Genomic DNA, 21778 nt, shown 5'->3' on the forward strand with positions numbered 1-21778 from the left:
TTTCCCGTCCGTCTCCAACATCCCACCCTACGGAGTACTGGTATTTTATCCTATCTCTTTAATTTGGTGAGGTAGTGGTGTTATTCCTGTGGTTGGAGAAAAGTCAAGTTGTTTCTATCACCAAAAGCAACTCCCAACCACACGGTGGCGCTGTTGAGCGCCTCGCTGCCTGATGGAGCCGCACAACTGACTGCACTGCTGTGAGAGGCCAGGGGGGGCACTTTGAAAAAGGATGAATCCATGTCCCTCTGTTCTTGGATACCACCTATGCTAGGTTCCCACTCTCTTGATTTTCTCAGTTCTCAGTTCTTGGTGCCTCGTCCCCTGGTTTCCAAACACCTCCTCCAAGTTTGCAAACACATTATTGTCCCCAAACTCTCTTCCACTTTCTGGTTGCAGAGATGCTCGTAGGGGATAAGTAGATTGACTTTTCACTCCTCAAAATGTAATTGGGTGGAGTCTGGTTATGTGAGTCTCAATCCTTGCTCTGCCACTGTGTGATTACTGATAAATTGCTAATCTCTCTGAGCCTCAGTTTGTTTGCCATCCAAAAAGGCTAATTAGCGATTTCTATCTCAAAGGGTTCTGTGAAAATTAAAATGACTTGACATAGCCAAGTAATTGGCACTGTGCCTGGCATGTGGGAAGGCGCATACTGTATTTCATGCTATGCTGCATCCACATTTCTGTTCTATTTTGCTGCTTTGCGCATACCTTAACATCTCTGAACTTACGAGGTATATTAAGATTGAGTTTAGAGGGCCTCCCAGATGGTGCAGCGGTTGAGCGCTGGGCTGCGAAGCTGCCCGCAGCCTCTGCAGCGCCGGTTCAATCCCCCGCCACCGGCGAGGGTCCCACAGGGCGCGCAGACCTCACCTGCCACCCGCTGCTCCCCTCAGCAGTGTACTTCAGTCCTTCTGCCTGCTCTGCTCCCCGCTCTGGCTCTGGTGAATTCTCTCACCCTCCCATGCTTCTGACTGTACCCAGTGCATGTATAAACAAAACAAACAAACAAACAAATAAATAAATAAATAAAACATGCCTCTATTAAAAAAAAAAAAAAGATTGAGTTTAGATGGCATCATTTTTTAACTTGTGATACATAAAAGTCGTGGTGCTTCTTAACTGCCGGTGGTGTCTTAGCTCTGATGAGGTGCACGTTGGTCTTATTCCTGTTCTTGGAGATAGCAGAGTTGTTTGTATTCCCAAAGGTAACTCCTCAGATCATTTTCTAGCTCCATATTTGCCTGACAGCTTCTTTCCTTTAATCCTTGAGAATGAAAGGCACATTGTACACTCTTCTTGTTACCTCTTCTGCTAGAGAGAGGCAGGCAGGAAGATCCCGGAAAACTTTCATAGCTGATAGGGATTCTGCTGGCCTCGAGCATGTCACTCCCTTGCCTTTGCATGTGCTGCTATATCTGCTTGATGTGCATCTTGCTCTTGGAAGATTAACTGCAGAACACGTTCAGCTTTGGCCAGCTTCCCTGGCCTCTTCTCCCTTTGCTATGCCAGGATGAAGGCTCCTAGGGGCTTGAGGAGCATTTTTCTCACTGGTTTGTGATTGTACATTTATATCTGTTTCTACCACCATATTGTGAACTTCTGAGTGTAGAATCCTTTCTGTCTTACTCACTCTTGTCTCCCCTGGAGATCAGCACAAGCCCTGGTATATGGCAGCTGCCTGGACATTGACCAGGGGTCCAGTAAAGTGTTCCATGAGTGAAGGAATAAATTCATGGCTTGAACCCTGTTTCCACTCTGGACCCCAACTCTCCCCAAATACCTACCCCTTCTTTTTTATGCACTTTCTGACGCCTAACCCTCGCCTGTCTTTAGAATCCAAGCTGGAGAGCATCAGGAAGGACATTCTTATGCAGGTACAGGATGAGTGCAGGATTTACAGTCAACAGCTAATGGCAGAGCTCACAGACTTCATGGAGGCCTTCCAAACCATCAGCATGGACATTCACACCATTGCACGCTGCTCCCAGAAGGTGGGCTCTTTCCATCTTTCCTTCCCAGCTTATCCAGGGCCCAAATGCTCCCCATACTCTTCAGGTCTCAGCTGAGCTCACAACAGGAACACTGCTTAAGAGCATGCCCTTAATGATTCTCGGCCTGTTCTTGTGGCTCTTGGTTGCTTGTGGCAGGGAGATGCCTGCTTTTGGAAACACACTTCTGCTCTCTGACAGTTGGGTAGGGATATAAGCACTGCCTCCAGGGTAATGATTTGGTGGGGGCAGAACTATGCTGTCTTCAGAGAGACCTGAGTCAGATGGGGATCTATTTTTTTAATATTTATTTTATTTATTTGTGTACATTAGAGCTGGGGTGTAGGCCAGAAGTGTGGGGTGGTGAGAAGATTTACCAGAGACAGAGTGAGAAGCAGAACAGGTGGACTGACTGAAATACACTGCTGAGGGGAGCAGCGGGTGAGACAGGAGAGGTCTGCTGTTCCATGTGGGTCACCTCCCTGGCCGGGGATTGAACTAGTGCTGCAGTGGCTGCCAATAACTTCATAGTGCTGGTGCTTAACCCCTTGCACTACCAAGGAGGCCCCAGATGGGGATCTAATCCCAGATTGCCCCTGATCCCAATTGGCTTAAAAGTGACTGCTGGGGTCTGGAGCCTTGGGCAAGTGGGAGTGCCCCTCAGGGGTGGGTTCAAATAGGCATGCAGGGTTGTGGGGGTACTGGTCTCATGCCGTAGTCCCTGCAGTTGAACGAGGCCAACGAGAAATACTTGGCACTGGAGGAGAGAATGGAATACGTGTGGTCACTCCATGAACTCATCCGCAAACACTTAAGCCACTTCAGTGCTGAGAATGAGGAGCTGGACATGATGGTGAGCAGGTGATTCAAGGGATCTCTGGTCCCTCCCAATTCCTCCCCACAACCACATCTACTTGGCTGCCTTCTGCTTCCTTGCAGCTTCTGGATATGTGGGAGGCATTTCAGTTTGAGAAAAACCAGGCCTCAGAGCTCCTGCTCAGCAAGCGACACGCCATCATCCCCAAGCTGCAGCAGCTGATGACAGCGGCGCTGGCAGAGCTGGAAGGCCTGCTTCGAAAGGCCCTGTCTGGCCCCTTCATGGATCCCCAGCAGGAGCAGAGGGCTGTTGAGCGCCAGCTCATCTCCCTGGAGCGTCAGTTCCAGAACACAGCCAAGCACCTCAGTGAACTGCGCCATGCCTTCGCCACCTTCACAGGTATACCCAAGAGCCCCGCTTCCTCCTGCTAGACCTTCCCACTGAGCTGAGGGCTGGAACTCAGGGCCTATGTCCTGAGTGATCCTCAGCGAGCTTTGGGAATCACACACCTTCATTAGTCCTGTTATAAATAATAAATTGCAAGACAAAATTGTCAGCCATTGGGTATGTCAAGTGTTGTGCCTAGGGTAGGGATGCAGGGGGCTCACGGTCTGATGGGAAAGGCAGATAGGTTCCATTAGAATGCTGTGGGGACTGAGGACTAAAAACCATGCAAGAGAAATGGAAGGAGTCTTCCATGCAGTATGTAGCCTGCTCTGTCCAGCCCTGCCCCAGGCAGCAGGTGCTGGGTGAAAACAGGGCTTGATGGTCAACAGCCACTGCGTCCAGCAAGCGTGGCATAGAGAGGTGGCTGCTGAGTGCCTCTTTGGCTCCCAGGAGGAGACCAGGATGGAGCTACTGGCTTAGCGCTTCTATACAGTGGTGCAGCTAGGCCAGTTCCCTTCACACGTAAAGACCTCTGTGGTCTTAGCGTTCTTGCTCAGATGCAGTCACATGCTGAATTCAAGTGAATAAGATGAAATTTGTTGTAATATCCTTGAAGTACCATAATGATTATGCTTTGCAAATTACATTTGACACGTGTCTCACAACTGAATATAAATTATTAAGAACTGACCAGTAGCTTGTGAAATGGAGGAAGGGAATAGTGGCCAGAGGTAAACACGGCAGGGAGTGTCAAAGATACCGTTTATACCTGATGGTGCTTTCTGGCCCTTGTGTTCCTGTGGTGGGCCAGACCTTTTTCATATGCATCTCATTGAACTCATTCATTCATTCAACATGTATTAGTTGAGTGCCTGCTGTGCACCAGGGTTGAGGTTTATCAAGGAACAAATGACAAAAGCCCCACCCTCGTGGGCCCAACATTCTAACTGGGGGAGAAAGACCGTGTAAGGGGAATCAAGCACACTAAGAAGGGTAGATAAACATTTCTAATGGGATGGTCTGCGTAGGCCTCATTCAGAAGGTGATGCTGGAGCAAGGACTTGAATTTGGTGAGGGAGCGAGCCACATGCTTCTCTGAGGGAGCAGTGTTCCAGAAAGAATGGACTGCCTGTCCAAGGCTCTGAGCAGGGAGGGAGCATGCCTGGTGTAGCTGAGAAGCACTCAGGTCTGGTGTGACTGAGAAGAGTAAGCAAGATGGAGACTAATAGAAGAGGAACCCTTCCGTTTCACTGCCATCACATTTTCTAGACATTCTTTCCTTAGAATAATTGTCTCCGCCTCCATGGTTGTCCAGAACAATTTTAGGCACCACCCCTCCCCCAAGAACTTTTTGGACCCTCCCTTATGTCCTTATGGGCTCTTGTCTGACCATTCCCATTGTCCCTATGCCACCCCCACACCACTCCCTGCACATACGCAGCCCCAGCCTCATCCAGTCCTGTCCCTCAGGGCATCCGAGTCCCGTGACTGTGCCGGCCTGCGGGACTCGGCCCATCGTGCAGCAGCAGCGCATCTGGCACCTCTACCGACTCATCTCTGAAAATATCAGTGAGTGGAAGTGCATGGCCTTCGCCAAGGTGCTGGCACCCACCCTTGGAACTCCTGCCTGGGAATCTGGAGGTTTGGGGGTGGGGAAGGGTCTCCAGCTGACTGTGAATCCCTCACCCTACAGTTCAGCCTGGCTATGGCCAAGGAGAAGACGGATGGCTGGCTGACAGAGGCGGCAAGGATGAGTGCAAACCTGGGGGTGCCCAGCCCCGTTCTGCAACGCTGCATGCGCATGCTGGAGGAGTTCCGCAGCTATCTGCCTTTGCTTAACAAGTTAGACAGCCTCTCCCTGCAGAACATCAACTGCCATGCTCTCCTGCGAGGTGTGTTTGGGTCAGGAAGGACATAAGTGTGAGAAGCTGCAACAACTGAGATCCCTGTTGCTCCTGTTGGAAACACCTTCTTCCCTAGGTTGCTCCCTGCCTTCCCCGACAGGGACAAACATTTCCAGCCTCCCTCACTACCATGTGGGTCCTCTTTGCTGACCTGGGCTGGGCACAGGTTGGAGTCTTAAATTTGAACTGAGTTACACTTTGAACCTTAAGTTCTGGGTTCTCCGCTCTGCTCTGTGTTGGGCAATGAGATGTGCTGTCCGGGATCGGAAATGAGGTGGGCTGGCCTGGGCTGGCCTGGGCTTTGTGTCAGGGACCTGGGCTCTGAGATATGGGCTGGACTTTGCCAAATACTGGGCATTGCTCTGACTTGTCCCCTCTGTCTCCAGCCTTAGGGCTGGACAGTATCCACAACATAGAACTTCTAACACTGGGCCAGCTGCTCTCGTGTCCACTACTGGAGTTTGCAGATCGAATCAATCAGGTGGGACACATAGTGGGAAGGGAGGTGGTGCAAGTCCTGGACCTGCTGGCTAAGATCTAATAGAGCTAGTTGAGGTCCAGCAGCCCTTGAGACATGGGGCCAGTAGATACTGGCAAGTAGAAGATTGGATGGGGGTTTAAAATTGCCAGGGCTGCCTGAAAGCTGAGCATGGTCTCCTTAAGGTTCCAGATGGGTGTCTGATGGGTGGTTCCAGATTCTGTGACTCAGTGTCTCCGAGAGAAAGCAAGTGGGTAGCAGCCCTGCAATCGTGGGCATATAGGATGGCAGTTGTTCCAAAGAAGCACAAGCCGAGTAAGGTGTTACCTGCTCAGCTGGAGCCCGAAGAGTGGGTTTCAAGGCAGAACACACTGGCCCAGAGTGTGCTGCTGAGAATCTGTCTTTGAACCCTGAGGCCTGTTCCTCCTTTATCTCCAAGCCTTCCACTCCTGTGAGCCCTGGCCCTGAGTCCCAACTCCGAGGCTATCCTCTGGGCCATGACCCAGTCCTGGTTCCTGAGACCCAGCTCTTCTAGCTCTGGCAGGGTGAAAGGGAACGAATTCAAACCCAAGAGACCCTCCGGCAGCTGCAGCGAGCCTGGGAAACACACCAACTGCGTCTGCTCAACTTCATCCTGCATGTGCCCTATGAGCCCCCAGCCTATGAGCGCTCCAAGAAGCAAATGCTTCGCAGTCCCCATTGGAAGGTAGTGGAAATGGATAGTGGCACCTTCATTCTTTCAGGTGAGACCCAGCCCTTGTGGCCCTGTGCCAGTCCCAAAGATGGGGTGGGGGGAGGGAAGCGGGAGGGGACAGAAGGGACTGGGGGAGCATAATCCAGCTTGTCCACCAGGCCCTGCCCAATCTGGCTTCCCTGGTCAGGCCCATCCTTGCTGGACAGCCTGAGACATCAGTCTGTTCCGAGATAAGTTTTTCCATCTAGCACCCATACATTCTTAATCTTCTTGGGGGCCTACCCCATGCCTAGCCTCTTCTGCAGAAGTCCTTCCCTATTGAGTGTACTAAGACTTTCCTCCTGCCACATTGCTCCACCTTTCAGTGCTCTGTCTCTAGATTGTGCCCTGCTACCTTACTATTCTCTTTTATCCCCATGTCACCTGCCTCCTCTAGGCCAAACACAGAAGATGCTGAGGTTAAAAGACAAAAGTCTTGTCCCTCAAGAGCTCCCAGTCCAGTGAGATGGGTCAATAGAATAAGGACAGGTGCATGACTGCACACCTAGCTGAGGCTGTAGCGTTTCAGAATGGCGACCAGCTTCGAAGGATCAGGGAGTCAGAGAAATCTTCCCTTTCCATAGGTAGAGGCCTCATGCTGATATCTTAGGAGTAGGCATTTGCCAGACTTGCAAGGAGAGAAAGACATTCCAGGCAAAGGCAACAGTATGTGTATGGACGTCCAAATTAGCGGAAGGCCACTAGAGAAATTCTCTTTTCCTGCACAGTTGAACCCAAGTGTAAATTCAAAAAGTCAAGAGGGAAAGCATAACATACGAGGCATACATTGGCTAAAGATTTTTATTTTAGCTTAAACTGCATAAATGTATCTTTATGTCCTAAACTTTTAACATAAGGACAAGAGCTTTGAGTTCCAGTCAACTGATGGAATTTCCTCACTGCGTTCTTGCCTTAGTACATTGTCTCCAAGCTCTGCTTTGAGTTTCTGTAAAGTTGAGCAGTGACATGAAGACACTTGTGAAGTTGCCTGAGTCCAGAACTTTTCAGGATTTTTAATATCATTTTCTAGTTCTTAAAAATTAACTTGCCTATACCTAATATAATATCATGTTTTTAAGAACTCACCTTTACTGAAATCTTTCATAGTTTCCATAGAACCAGTAAGTCATACTAGCGGTTAACATACTATCAGCAAATGCTATCGTTAAATTATAGTTCATATAAACAAGTCTGCAAACACAGACTGAATGTGTGGTGAACATGCATTCAGCTAGTAGAAAAATGTGGTTGTGTCTTCTAGAGAATAACACAGGATCTGTGAGTTTCAGTGTGCTTGGGCTATCAGTCATCCCTGCCCCTGTTCATCTGACTGCCAGCCCAGCTGAGCTCAGCTGAGCCTACTCTTCCTTAGATTGTAATAGCCTGCAGGATTCCATCCAAGAAAGTCTTCAGGTGTTGTACAAGATCCTGGCCACCCAGAAGACAGGAGACTCACACAGAATAGCCTTGGAGTGGGTGACCATCATGCATGGCCTGGGTGAGTGCAGGCTTCTAGCTGGGCTGATGTCGGGACCTGCAGGGCGATGGCTCAGAGGAGTGGGGGAGGGGAAGGTGTGACAGACAGTGAGGACTTCCTTCAGGACCATTTCTTGGGCTGAGGTGTCCAGGTCTTTATTCACAGGGAAGTTCTTCTCCTAGCAAGGGTCCTGATGAGCAGAGTATTTTGGCTGGGTTGGTGGGTCACCCCAAGAAGTCAGGAGCAAACTGGACCCCTTGCAGAAGCTAGACCCTGCATCTTCCTCCAGCTGCAACTTCCTTCCTGGTTGTTCACACAGGTGCCCTGCTGGAAATGTGGGTGACATTCCAGCAGAAGTGGATTTTTCTGAATAAAGTTCTGCATGAGATGAAGATCCAGTTTCCTAGTTTTGAGCTGGTAGGGAGAGGGGAGGGGTGGTGAGGCAGGGTGGAAAAGGGCTCCCGAGTAGCAGGGCTCCGGGTGGGAGTGGGAATGGCCGCTTTGTATCTGCCCTCACTTTTACCATCTCTTTCACCACAGCACAATCGTTTCAAAGCCTGGGATGATTACTTTCGGACCCTGATGCGGATCTCTGTAGCTGACCCTCTGGTTCTGTCACTTATAGTGCCCAGTGTCAAGCGGAACCCTTACTTCCAAGGCCAACAGCTGCAGCAGCAGCTGCAGGCAGGCTCGATGGAGCTCGAGGGTATCATCATGGCTTTGGAGAGTGTGCTGTATGATGTGTGTGCCCACTTCCCCCGCCTCTTTTTCCTCAGCAACAGTGAGCTGGTGGCTCTGCTGGCTGCCCCGCTAGAGCCATCTGAGACTCAGCTGTGGGTAGGACGCTGCTTTCCTCACGTGCACGCTGTGAGCTTCCAGTCCATCTCAACTGATAAGAAAGACGAGGATGAGCAAGAGCTGAGCCTGAGCACGCAGATTCAGGTGGAGGCGCTTGCAGTGATAGGGGCAGATGGGGAGGAGGTGAAGCTGCAAGGGTCCCTTCCTCTGCATCCGGATCTCCCCAAATGGCTGGCCTCGCTTGAGAAGGGTCTGCGTCTGACCCTGGTGCACATGCTGCAGGACTGTGTGGCTGCCCGCCTTGCTCTGGGCCCATGTCTAGATGAGACGTTCAAGCAGCTGCCCCAGCAAAGCCAGTTGCTCCTGCAACAGAGCGTCCACCGCTGGCTGGATTTAGTTCAGGCCTTCCCGTGGCAATGTGTGCTGGTAGCAGAGGAGGTGATATGGAGGGCTGAGATGGAGGATGCTCTGCTAGAGGGAAGGAAGCTGGCCATGGTCCAGAGGCATGTGCGCAAGCTTGAGGTACTGGTGTATTTTGCACGGGCCCAGAGGGCCTCCCAAGGTAGGCAGCCCCTGTCCTCTGCCCGCCAGAACAGCCTGTTGGGTGCTCTGCTGGCTATGGCGGTAACTCACCGGGATGTAGCACAGCTGCTGCAGCAGCACCAGGTCAGTGATCTGACAGACTTCCACTGGGCCCGTCAACTCAAATATTACCTGGGGTCACCTCACGCCAGCCCGCAGAGCCCCCTGCAGAATCTCAAGACTGTCCTATCTACTGAGACCTCTCTGTCTCCAGCTGCATGCTGGGTAAATGTTCTGGGCCGGTCCTTCCCGTACAATTATGAGTACCTGGGTCCCAAGCTGGAGTCTGTACCCAGCCTGCTGCCTGAGCGGCCAGCCCTTATCCTGTTACTGGCCCTGGAAGAGGTGGCCTGTGGGACCCTATTGGGCCCAGATGGTGTGGGCAAGACAACTACAGTGAAGAGCCTGGCACAGGCCTTAGGTCGCCAGCTGGTGGTGATGTCCTGCTTGCCTCAAGTAGAGGCCCAAAGCCTAAGCAAGTACCTGAATGGTGCCTTGCAAGGTGGTGCCTGGCTGCTCTTGAAGGCTGCTCAGCACCTGCCTCTTGGCTTGCTCTCTGCCCTGGGCCAGCGGCTGGCTGAACTGCAACACCTCTATGCCCCGCTGTACCAGAAGGCTTCCCAAAGCCTCAGCACCATCGACCCCACCCAGCCCCAGCTCCTTGGCCATGGCTTCTTCGAGATGCACCGTGTGACTGTGTGCCTTGGTTATGGCTGTCTTCTGACACTGCGCTCCCTGAGCCTCGCTGTGCCTGCCAACCTGCACCTGCTACTGCGGCCTGTGGCACTGAAACTGCCTGACCTGCAGCAAGTGGCAGAGCTGACCCTGCTGGGTGCAGGGATGCGAGACCCCTCCCGCATGGCTACCCGCCTGTCCAAATTCTTCACCCTAGAGCAGAAACTGGTGTCCAGGCCCCTGCCCTGCCGCTTGCCACTGCTCAGAGAGGTACTGGAAAACATGATACAAGCACTAAATGTAACACAAGAGGGCCCCAAGTCTCAGCAGGTGCGCAGTCTGGCTGCCATCGAGGAGGCTGCCCTACTTCGTGCCCTGCTGTGCTCACCTCTGTTCAACATCCTTGATAGGAACCGCTTGTACAGCCTCCGGGAACTGCTCTGTGGAGTCTTCCCTAGTGCCAGCCAGGTGCTGGCGGAGCCTGTGACCCACAGGCTGAAGAGGTCACTTACAGTGGAGAAATTACAGCAGGTAGGCCTGTATCCCAATCCTGATATTTTGGGCTCCCTGGAACAGCTGAGCCAGGCCTTGGGGCGGGCCTCGGGCATTTTACTCCTGGGCCCAGCTGGCAGTGGCAAGACCAGTTGTTGGCACAGCTTATTTAAGATCCAGAATCATCTGGCTGCCATGGAGGACGCTTCAACGGTGAGCTACCAGCCTGTGGAAATAACTCACCTGTATCCCAGTGGTCTCTGCCCCCAGGAGTTCCTGGGATGGCTCGAGGGCCCTTGCTGGCACCAAGGCATTTTCCCCAGGCTGCTCCGTGCCACCACTCACTATGAGTCTCTGGGCCGAAAGAAGCAGGCACAGCCATTGGTGGGAATCCAGCACTGGATAATATGTGACGGTGCCCCCAGTACTGCTTGGCTGGACTCTATCACTTGCCTTCTGAGCAGCCCCCCTCAGCTTAGCCTCCCCAATGGCCAGCAGATAGTACGCCCCCCAGGGACTTTCCTTTTGCTGGAGATGGGAGATGCGACAGGCATATCCCCCACAGTGGTGGGGCATTGTGCCCTAGTCTGGTGTGGTGGGGAGCAGACTTGGCAGGGTATGCTCAGTGTCCTGATGGCAGCCCTGCCCCAAGATTACCGCCTGCAGCCCCAGACAGTCAGTGAGCTCAACCACCTGGCCGAAGTGCTGGTGCCTGCAGCGTTCCGATTCCTCAGCTGCCAGGGTGCCAGCTCTGTCCTGCAGGTGCACGGGCAGCAGGCCCTTTGCCGGGGCGTGGCTGAAGTCACCACCCTGACCCGTGTCTTGCGTTGCCTGCTTGACGCCCACCTGCGCATCGATGAGGAGAAGCCAGATAACACAGGTAGGGAGAGGCAAGGGCTGGCTTGAGATACATGGAGTCTGAAGGGTATCTGGGGAATAACCAGAGGCAGGGACCTGGGTTCTCTTGTGGACTTGGGTCAGGGCGCTGAAACTGAGATGTCATGCAGCCAACCTCCACTCTCCTCCCGCCCCCTGATTTTTTCTATAGGGCCTCCTGTTCTGGCCATGATGACCTTTGCAGAGAACCTCAGCTATGGTATGCCTATGGCCCAAAACCTCAAGTTCTCAAAAAAACCTCATCTGAACCAGCCCCAGGCAGACAGTGAAGACATGGCTACTAAGCTCAGGGAGCACTTGCTGGCTGTCAGCAGCTTTCTTTTTGCCGTGATCTGGGGCTTTGGAGGTCATCTTCCCTCCAGGTAGCTACAGGGGTCAGGGAAGGGAGGTGCAGAGGGCTGGGACGGATTGACCCTTGGAAGTCAAAACTCAGGGGCCATCACTGTCGGGAGAGGGTGGAGGATCTGAGTGTGTCACCCACAGAACCACAGTAATTGACGTTTGCCGGTACGTTCATCTGAACAGGCTCTGGCCCCTCTTTGACGTGTTCCTGAGGAATTCTGTTAGTTCCCTCTCCAACTACCCGGAGCCACTGCCCTCAGCTTCGGTGTTTGATCTGTATGTGTGCCCCAAGAAAGGGACACTGGTCCCCTTCACTGGCCAATACCTGAGCAGTCGCATCAAAGGAACAACAGGCATCTTCAACCCTACTTCCCAGGTGTGAGGCCAGTGGGGTCGTGGGTGAGGACGGGGATCATGGAGAAATCCTGAGTAGTCCACAGGCTCGGTCCCGCTGAGGTCGACCTGCCCCCGTTTGTTGATAGGTTTTCAGTCACAAGAACACATGAGGTGCATGTGCAGCTTTAGGATAAGACCCCCTAGACCTTTACTTGCAGCTAGTCATGGTCCTAAACAGCAACAGCTGCAGTAAGTCCTGCTCCTGCCTGCAGACCGAACGGCTGCTGTATGTGGTGGACCTGCTGCTGTCAGGGGGCCACCCGGCACTGCTGGCTGGAGAGGCAGCCACAGGGAAGTCGACCTTCGTGGAGGTGCTCGTGGAGCCTCATCATCCGTACATGTCCAGCGCCATCCACCCTGCCTTCGGGACCACTCACCTTCGCCTTCTGCTGAGCCGAGGGGTCCAGGGTCAAGGGCAAGTCAGCCCAGGGTCTGGGCGGCACCTGGAGTCTAAGGGCTCCCTGCTCTTCCTGCTGGAGGATCTGCACCTGGCTGCTTCTGGTGAGGCGCTGGGAAGAGGGACGGAAGGAGTCACTGTCACCTTTCCACGGTAGAATTCCCTAGCAATAGTCACTGGCTCTCAAATACGCGCCCACAGTCCAAGCCCAGTGTTCCATCCCTAGTATCTCAGTCTCCATGTACTCACTGAACAGACTGACCCCGCCGTGGCCTCCCCCACCACCCACCACCTCTGTGCTTTGACTTTATTTCCAGCCCAGTCTCTTGTAGCATCCGTTGTTCTGTTGGCTCCGTGTCTCTCTCTCCACCTTAGATCCAACCATGATCTCATCATCTTTCCCACAAAACCCGCTCTTGTGTCTTCTTAGTAACTGGTACCCCCATCCATCCAGGCCCTTGAGTCAGAAATCTTGTTGACACTTCCCCCTCTCTCATCAGTGTCAGTGTCCCGTCACCCTGTCTCTCCATTTTGCTGGACATTCCTGAGACAGTGGTGGGGGTTTGCCTGCAAAGGGGCATTAGGGAACTTTTTGGGGTGATGCAAATGTTCTGAATATCATTGGGATGGTGGCTACACGGGTGTATATACTTGTCAGAACTCATCAAATGATGCACCTGAAATCATGTACATTTCATAAAAGTCATGTTTCCATAAAGCTGGCAATGAGAGTGGGAATGTGATGTGACTCTACTCTGTGACTATGCTCAGCTTCCAGCCTGTCCCATTCATTAACTTGCAGTCAATTAATCATTGGCCTTAGAGGTAGGATTGAGGGTAGAAGAGCCAAGAACTTTACTTCTTTCAGGGAGAGAGTGAGAGCTACCAACGTACTCAGACACAACCAAGTGCTAAGACATCAGATGCACAAAATTCCACTAGAGCCTTGCTTGTGTTGGAAGAAGACCCAGGGAGACAAGAACGGGGGGACAGAGTGACACTGTCACGTGGACACATGCCCATCCTCATGTTTCCTCTTCGTGCCCCACAGACCCCGAGAAGAGCAGTCAACCGGTGCTAGAGACCCTGCGCCAGGCCTTAGATGGCACCGTGTATGCCCACGGCACCTTGGAGCTGCAGACACTGCACCCTGCGGTCAACTTCCTTGCCACCATCACGGTGCCTGGCTTCTGTGAGCGCCCCCTGTGCCCACGCCTCTCTAGACTCTTCACTGTGCTGGCTCTGGACAACGTGACCCAGGCCACCATGCTGAGCAGGCATGTGCCCAGCATCCAGGCCTGGCTTGAGCGCTTCCCCTCTGTGGAACTGGAGGGGATTCTAGCAAGATCCCTGGTCAGGGCCTCCATGGAGGCCTGGGAGGCTGTGGGCAGCTGCTTCCTACCTTCTCCCTCCCACCCACACTACCGCTTCTCCCCACACTCTGTGAGCCAAATCCTGGGCAGCCTGCAGGTGCTGCCCACCAGAACGGGCCCCCGCGGCTTTGCAGACACTGTGCGCCACCAGGAGCACTTGCGTCGCGTGTCAGGCTTGCACGGCTCCCGCCTGACAGTCATGATGACCATGCGCAACATGGTGCGGCTTTGGTTGCATGAAGCACAGAGAACTTTTTGTGACAGGCTGGACAGTCCTGAGGAACGCTCCTCCTGTGCCAAGATGCTCCTAGAAATAGCCCAGAGTGTCTTCTGCTGTGGGCCAGCACCCCGGCACCTGGGCAAAGACTTGGAGGTGGGGAAAGTGGAGGAAGAGAAGGTGCTGGTAGTGGAATCGGAAGAGGAGCTGGCCCAATGGTCGGACTTCAGCGACGGTGGCAGTGAGACCGAGGAGGAGGAGGACCCCTATGGCCTACAGGTGACCACAGGCTTCTATGCCAGTGATTCAGGTCTGACGCTCTCTGCAAAGCCATCAAAGAGGGAGGCCACGGAGACCATGAATCAGCAGACAAAGCAGGAGAAAAGCATCCATGCCTCCAGCTATAGGTCCCAGCTACAGAAACCTGAGATTTGGTGGCAGAAGACACCCCGGCTGGACCTGATCTCACCCCTGTTGCTACCAGTATTAATACTCTATCCCCAGGAAAAGCCCTCAGACTTGATTTTCAGTCAGGACCTTACTCTAGGACCCCACTCTGAGAACCCCAATTTATATGTTGAACGACAGTGGGAGACCCTGAAAGAGCAACTGGCCACCTCAGCTGCTCAGCTGAAGCTGAGCCCCCACCTTGCCCAGTGCCACTCCATGGTCCAGCACGTGGCCCGCCTGGTCCGGGTGCTGGGCAGACCCCGGCAGCATGGCCTTCTGCTCTCAGGGGCTCCTGGTACTGGGCGCCATACTGCTGTCAGTCTGGCAGCTGGCATTTGTCAGGCCAACCTCTTCCGTCTGCCATCGGGGTCAGAGGAGGCCATTCTCCAGTGTCTGCGTGATGCCAGCTGGCATGCTGGCATATTAGGCCAGCCAGTGGCCCTGCTGGTGGCCAGGGGCGTGGATCTTATTACCCTTCATCGCCTGCTGGCCCTGGTAACCTCAGGCAGTTTCCCTGACCAGTACTCAGAGGCAGATCTAGACAACATCGAAGAACATGTCCCTAGAGACAGCCTTAGCATCAAGCAGATCAGGAAAGAAATGCTGTTGCAGAGGTGAGGCCAAGAACCCTGTAGGGGGGCTGTTGTGGGCAAAAGACCAAAAAAAAAAAAAATTCTGGGGGTCACTGTGAAGACTCAGAAGACTAGGGCTAAAGGGTCAAGGTTGGGACTAGGGCCTGGAAAGGGAACCGGGGTGGGGCCGGGGAGGATAGTTTCTGAGCGGATGGCCCACAGGTTCTACCAGCAAGTGTGTAGCCACCTGCACCTTTTCATCCTGCTGGAAGATGACCAGATCCACAGGAAACTGCCCTCCACCCTTTTCCTGAGGCTCCTTGAAGTGGCTGTCGCCAGCATTGACCGCTACGAACCTTGGGACCAAGCCACCCTAGTCAGCGTGGCCCAGCACTACCTGGAGAGTGTCAGAAGTCCACCCCTTAAAGACGGTGAGCCCTCTTTACCTTTTCTGCTCTTTCCCTGAGCAGAAGAGGGTCTCCTCCCCTCCCCTTCCTTACCCTTCCCTCCCCTCCTGTCCCTCCTCTGTTCCCTTCAAGCTTACAAGCTGAGACCAAAGCCATGCCCGTTGCAGATTACATGATATGCCCAGACCTCCGGGCCTCAGTTCCCCGTGTGGCCAAAGTCATGGCTCTCATCCACCTCTCGGCTGCCAGCTACCATGGACACCTGTGCCCTGAATTGCCACTCGTCACCCCCAAGACTTTCCTAGACTTCCTGGGCACCTTCATACTGCAGCGGCAGCAGATGACACTGAAAATTAAGAACAAGGCTCATCTGTGAGTGGCCCCATCCCCAGCACTCTAACTCCTCCTGTTCCCTCAGATCCACTCATTGGCACCTTTGTATCTCCAGAATCCAGAATGCCCTGTGGAGTCTGAAAATGATGATTGAGAAGCACAATACCTATACCAACCTGCTCTTCAACTTGGAACAGCAGCTGAAAGGTTCTCGCAAGGTAAAGGGGAGAAAATTAGGAGGCAGACACAGCAGGGTCAAAGCAGGCACCCAAAAGGGACTTTGGAGGAACTAACCGACTGAACCTGAGTTCTTGTCTCCTGAGAGTCTCCTTTCCCAAAGGCAGCTCTCTGATCCTTTAGAGCTCAGGCTCAAAGTTCCCCATGGCGCAGCCCGGACCTGGCTGATTCTTCTAAACACATGAAACCTAAATGTCTTCTTCTGGTTGTCCCGAGTATCCTGATTGTGTGAAGCTCAGATGCCCCCCGCCTCAAGACATCTATGGATTTCCACTGGAGACAGGGCAGTGGTGACATTCTCATGGTCGCCTCTCCCTTACCCTCTCCTGAAGTCACTGTCACTTCTAGTTGGCACGCCTCTGCAGCGATTGTCTCTTCCACGCCTCTGTTCTTATGTCTGTTCCTTCCACAAAAGTACCAAGGATGCAAGGTGGTTTTGTACGTGGGGAACTGTGGATAGGTAACAGCAGCAGGGACAGTTTCCTTTCAAGCACAGAGCCAGAAATAGATTCAAATGATAGACCAGACATCAATGTTTTGGATTTCCTCTGTCATGTGCCTCTACAGGGGATTGCCCCATGACTAGCTTTTCTCAGCTCATCTCCCCAGTACCTGCTCCCCAATGTTTTTCAGCAACTCCACTCTTCCTTTAGAGCTTTCCAAATGCAGTTCTCATGTAAAAGGAGATATTTTTCTAGTTCATACTCTGAATCCTGCTGCTTTCCTATTTCCTATTCAAGCAGTCTTCTCGCTTGAATACATATGCCTCTCAGGTCTAGCTAAAACTGCTAGGGGAGGGACCACCGTACCTTCTATAACCAAATACCCTCAGGTAAAGGTGATTTTCCAAAAGAGAATTTTTTTGGTCTTTTGTTTTTATTTTTTTAATTTTTAATTTTATTTTTTTTTAAGATTTATTTATTTATTTATTTATTTATACAAGCACTGGGTACAGTCAGAAGCACGGGAGGGTGAGAGAATTCACCAGAGCCAGAGCGGGGAGCAGAGCAGGCAGAAGGACCGAAGTACACTGCTGAGGGGAGCAGCGGGCGGCAGGAGAGGTCTGCGCACCATGTGGGACCCTCCTCCGGTGGCCGGGGAGCAGCCAGGGATCGAACCAGCACTGCAGAAGCTGCTGGCAGCTTCGCAACCCAACGCTCAACCGCTGCGCCACCAGGGAGGCCCTGGTCTTTTGTTTTTAATAAGAGAAATCCTGATATAACTTGATTTTTTCTTTTCCTTCCTGCTATACGCAACTTTGATGAAGGGTCAAGGATAACTACAGAGAAGTGAACAAGTGATTCACTCACAGGCAGATAATCTGACTGACTTCCTACTGTGCTTCCAGGCCTTACCGCTCCATAGCCTAGCCTGGGTGCCCTGAGGACTGCCAGCCAGTGCCCCACAACTCTAGGGGCACACTTGGCACACTCACATTGTCTCCCCGTTCACGGCTTTCATTGCCTTCTGGGGAAGGTGCTCCCTAGGGTTCTCATGCACTTGTGCCCTCCTGCCACCCGCCACACAGATTCACCAGCTTAGATTATACCACATGTGTCCACTGAGATGCCAACAGAAAAGTTCACATACAGGAGTTCTCTTTCCCATGTTTTGAAAATTCTTGTTTCCAGTCCTGGGTCTTACCTTTTCCCAAGGCAATTAATATTAGGAATTGTTGATCTGTGTCAGGGGTACTATTATTCTTTGATCCCTGGGTCAGTTATATCAGAGCATAACATCAGCCCAAAATCTGGATTAGAGGTGTTCACAGTCTCAGATGTCCATAGTGTTCAGTGTCAAATCCCTCGGCCATTTACTCAATCGCCATAATCATCATCTAGCTAGCTAGAATCCTTTCCACAGTTTTCTAATGTGTCTATCTTTAGTCCCATTTTAAATACAGAGATCTAGAGGGCTTCAGGAAATTCCCCTAACCTTGCAAGTTTATGATAAGAATCAAGTGAGATCTTGATGGGAAGCATTTAAAAGTGCTGTCACATATAAATGTTATGTGCTAATTATGTCAGATTAGATTGCCTCCTTATAAGAAACATATAAAGCTCTCTCCTTGCTTCATGGTGCCTAGTTTATTGGAAGATACAGACTCATGCAGGCAATTACAAAGTAATGTGTTATGACAGAGAAAGTCCAGGGCGCTTTGAAATATCGAGGCTTTCTAGAAAAAAAACCTCGTGTGTCAGTATGTAGTCCAGAGCTATGTATAGAACATGGTAGGCATTCAAAAACATTCCTTTAAATATGTGAACAAATGAATGAACTACATCAAAATTGATACCTGAAGGTTAGGTGAGAGTTGGCATAAAAGGGGTTGGAGAGGAGGAATGCACAAGCTGAAGTAAAGCATGTGCAAAGGCCCAGAGGCCAGAGAATGTGTCTGCATTGGAAGGACTACAAGTCAAGAGTGGCTATAGAGTACTAGGAGAGAAAAAAGAGATGAGGTTGGGGGCGTCCCCAGTGGCTCAGCAGTTGAGCACTGGGTTGCGAAGCTGCCCGCAGCCTCTGCAGCGCCGGTTCGATCCCCGGCTGCTCCCCAGCCACCGGAGGAGGGTCCCACATGGCGCTCAGACCCCTCCTGCCGCCCGCTGCTCCCCTCAGCAGTGTATTTCATCAGTCTGCCTGTTCTGCTCCCCGCTCTGGCTCTGGTGAATTCCCTCACTCTCACGCGCTTCTAACTGTACCCAGTGCTTGTATAAATAAATAAATAAATCTTAAAAAAAAAAAAAAAAGAAGAGGTTGGAATGATGATAGGGACCTGGCTATGGAGGCTTCGTAAGCCAAATGAAAGAGTGGCAAATGTTAAGCAGTATGATGATATTTTATTTAAAAAAAAAAAAAAAACTGATCAGGCCACAGCATAGACGGGGAGTAAAAGCAGCAGTCAAGATGCCAGTGAGGAAGACAGTGTAGGAGGTCAAGGTGCGAGCACGGGCATGCGTGATGAGTGCTGGAGGCAGGAGCGATAGACATGAGAGACATTCTGGAGGTAGAACTGAATGGCTTGAAGATGAGTTGGATTTGGAGGAATAGAAGAAATGGAGTCAGGGTAACAAATAGGTTCCTTCCTTGGGATACTTGGGTATATTTTGCCACAGTTCTATGAGAAATAGAATGCTCCAGGGTCACGTTTCCAAGAGATCTAAGGCGGCATGGCCGATATGTTTATTCTTGGAGATGTGGGGCCCAGGGTGCCTGTGAGAAAGCAAAGGGGAGATTTCCACTAAGCAGATGGACACATGGGTGTGGGCACTGAGAAAGAATCTGGCTAGAGGTAGAAATGTGGGAGGAGGTAGAATATAGGTGATGATCAAAGACGTGAGGTTAGGAAGGGTGCATCAGAGTGTCTGTCAGGTGAGAAGAGATGGGGGCCCTGGCAAAACTGAGAAAGAACAACCAGAGCATTTGGAGGAGCCAAAAGCGAGGATGGCATCAGGGAAGTCAAGACAGCGGGAACTGTCTCCTGTGACAAATGCCACCAGTGGGTCAGGTGAGAGAAAGACTCTCATCTAATGGTTAAGCACGTAGGCTTTGATTCCAGATTCCCTGGCCCTGTCGAGTGGGTCAGAAGAAGCAGCCACCCATTCGGGTCTGCACTACCAGATGCACAACTCACAGATCAATAAGTGACGGTCTGTATCTGTGGCCTCTTTGGAGTTCAGCATGGCCACCCTCACCAAGTGAAAGAGTAGGCTGGAGTCCCAAGCCCATGGAGTGTTCCCTTGGGGTCTTCCCACCTGGCCAGGGGTCTGGCGCTACAGAGCCTGCATCTCTGTGCACAGAGCCTCACCACATTGCATCATCAACTAGAGCAAGACAGGCTTCTGTACCAACGGCTGCTGGTGGAGAGCCAGCAGCAGGAAAACCTCGTTAAGAACCTGACCAGGCACCGAGATGCCCTGCGGGCTCAGCAAGCGGCTTTCCTGGAGCAGGTGGGTCGTCTCGCTGCCCACCGACAGTGCTCCTCTCTTGGGAGGGGACACCCTCAAAGGATACCCAGAGAAGAGGATATGGTGGGGTGACTTGCCATGGAGTGTCCTGGGGGAGGGGCATAGGGAACAGGATGGATTGGGGAAAGGTTTCTTGTGGGGACTCTTAGGAGGTGAGCCTTCCTGGCAAAACCCTGGAGAGAAATAAGTTTGGAGCTCAGACCAAGAGTGCCTCTCTTGACCTTGACCATCTAGATGGGCACAGCATTTCAGGGGCCCCTGAGCCAGCTGCGGGTGGCTGACTTTGAGGAGATACGGAGCTATCGAGCACCCCCAGAACCCGTGGTCCGGGTGACTGACGCACTGTGCGAACTGTTCCACCGTAAAACAGGCTGGACCAGTGCCAAGCAGCTGTTATGCTCTGAAGACTTTTACCAGGTAGGCAGAGTGGGGCGCAGTAGAGGAGCAGAGGGGAGACTTGGTAGGGTTAGACTCTTGGGGCAAGGCTCAAGCGCTCACGTCTTCCCCACCTCTGTTAATACTCTCTCCCAGGAGCTGGTGTTCTTCCCCAAGGAGAAGGTGACGGACTCGGAGCTGATAAAGCTAAAGCTAGCCCTGAACGCTCCAGGTATGAGCGAGGCAGCTCTGCAGGCAGTGAGTTTACCTGTAGCAAGCCTAGCAGCCTGGCTCTGGGCCATCGTGCGCTACAGTCTAGCACGGCGCCGAGGGCTGCCCACGGGTCTGCTGCTGCAGCAGGTTGAAGTGACACTAGCTAAGGAGCAGGCCCGCCTGGGCCACTACCAGTTTCAAGGCCAGCAGATCCTCGAGCACACTTTGGCCCTGACCAAGAAGATGCAGTCCACTCAGGCTTCCCACAGACACATGGCAGAGGATCTCAGCTGGGCTCAGTGTAGCCAGTATCACAAGTGGCCCATAAAGGCTGCACTGCTGACGCCCATGTACTCCTGGACCACAGACCTCCAGGTAACAGCCCCTCCCAAGTTCACTTCTGCACCACTGCTCTTCTCCTATGCTCCGCCGGGGCCCTCCCTCCTCCCTCCGTCCTACTCCATGCCTTTGTCAGGCTTCTCTCCATACCCTGCTTTGCCCCCTCTGCCAAACCCTCTGCCTACACCCTCTGGTCTTCCCTTCACACCAGAAGTTGCAGGGGTACTCCGTGACCATCTTGGGAGATGCCCTCCTGTGTTCAGCTGCCATCGTCTACCTGGGCCAGTTCCCTGCACTGCGGCGCCAGGAGATGATGGACAAGTGGCTGGCCCTGTGCAAGGGCTTTCAGGAGCCCCTGGCCCCAGATGACATGGCACAGGCCCGGAAGCAACAAAAATTTGGCAGCTCTGTGCCTCCCCCAGTCCCCCTGCTGTCCACACACGCTCCCTTCAACCTCCTGTTCTTGCTGAGCTCAAAGTCAGAGCAGTTCCAGTGGGACCGAGACCTGAAGCCCCAGGCCAAGTCAGCCCGTCTCGCAGGCCTGTTTCTGCGAAGTCGCACCCACTACCACAGTTGCCGTTGGCCTCTGCTGCTTGACCCCAGCAACCAAGCCCTCATCTGGCTGGACCCACTGCCTCTGGAAGAGACTAAGTCCTCGGGCCCTGATAGCTCAAAAGGCAGAGGTAAGGCCAGGGACAGACAGTGCTGCTCACGTTTCTGAACTGCCCAACACTCTCAGTTACATGTGATCTCCCCTTTCAGAATGAAGACACCAGATTATTCCAGGTTCCTCCAGTCTAAGTGATAGTGATTGATTACTTCTGTCAACATTTTTTTTTTTTGACTCATATTACAATGATCTCAAGCCACATGGCTGACCAGTCCATGATCTTTCATGCCCTGGTCTGGTCAGCGTGACTGGAGACTT

At 52.5% G+C, this 21778-nt stretch overlaps 1 protein-coding gene across 7 annotated transcripts in view; it reads left to right on the forward strand.

Moving 5' to 3' along the window:
- Positions 1–21778, forward strand: part of DNHD1 (dynein heavy chain domain 1) — a 55178-nt gene that overhangs the window by 21600 nt on the left and 11800 nt on the right. For 3 of the 7 annotated variants that reach the window (XM_054699426.1, XM_054699427.1, XM_054699429.1), the window contains exons 13-33: positions 1840–1997; positions 2722–2847; positions 2934–3210; positions 4669–4796; positions 4892–5090; positions 5489–5583; positions 6116–6323; positions 7686–7811; positions 8110–8207; positions 8331–11217; positions 11386–11596; positions 11760–11952; positions 12185–12473; positions 13421–15023; positions 15204–15412; positions 15556–15760; positions 15837–15939; positions 19756–19905; positions 20158–20340; positions 20455–20886; positions 21062–21533. In XM_054699426.1, the coding sequence (XP_054555401.1) occupies positions 1840–1997; positions 2722–2847; positions 2934–3210; positions 4669–4796; positions 4892–5090; positions 5489–5583; positions 6116–6323; positions 7686–7811; positions 8110–8207; positions 8331–11217; positions 11386–11596; positions 11760–11952; positions 12185–12473; positions 13421–15023; positions 15204–15412; positions 15556–15760; positions 15837–15939; positions 19756–19905; positions 20158–20340; positions 20455–20886; positions 21062–21533 (8352 nt within the window). Of the gene's footprint in view, positions 1–1839; positions 1998–2721; positions 2848–2933; positions 3211–4668; positions 4797–4891; positions 5091–5488; positions 5584–6115; positions 6324–7685; positions 7812–8109; positions 8208–8330; positions 11218–11385; positions 11597–11759; positions 11953–12184; positions 12474–13420; positions 15024–15203; positions 15413–15555; positions 15761–15836; positions 15940–19755; positions 19906–20157; positions 20341–20454; positions 20887–21061; positions 21534–21778 lie in introns of those variants that run through there. The other 4 variants (XM_054699428.1, XM_054699430.1, XM_054699431.1 and 1 more) reach the window with 4 other exon arrangements.

Source organism: Talpa occidentalis, unplaced genomic scaffold, assembly GCF_014898055.3.
Source record: "Talpa occidentalis isolate TD23 unplaced genomic scaffold, MPIMG_talOcc4v2.1 talOcc4.3, whole genome shotgun sequence".
Lineage (NCBI taxonomy): Eukaryota > Metazoa > Chordata > Mammalia > Eulipotyphla > Talpidae > Talpa > Talpa occidentalis.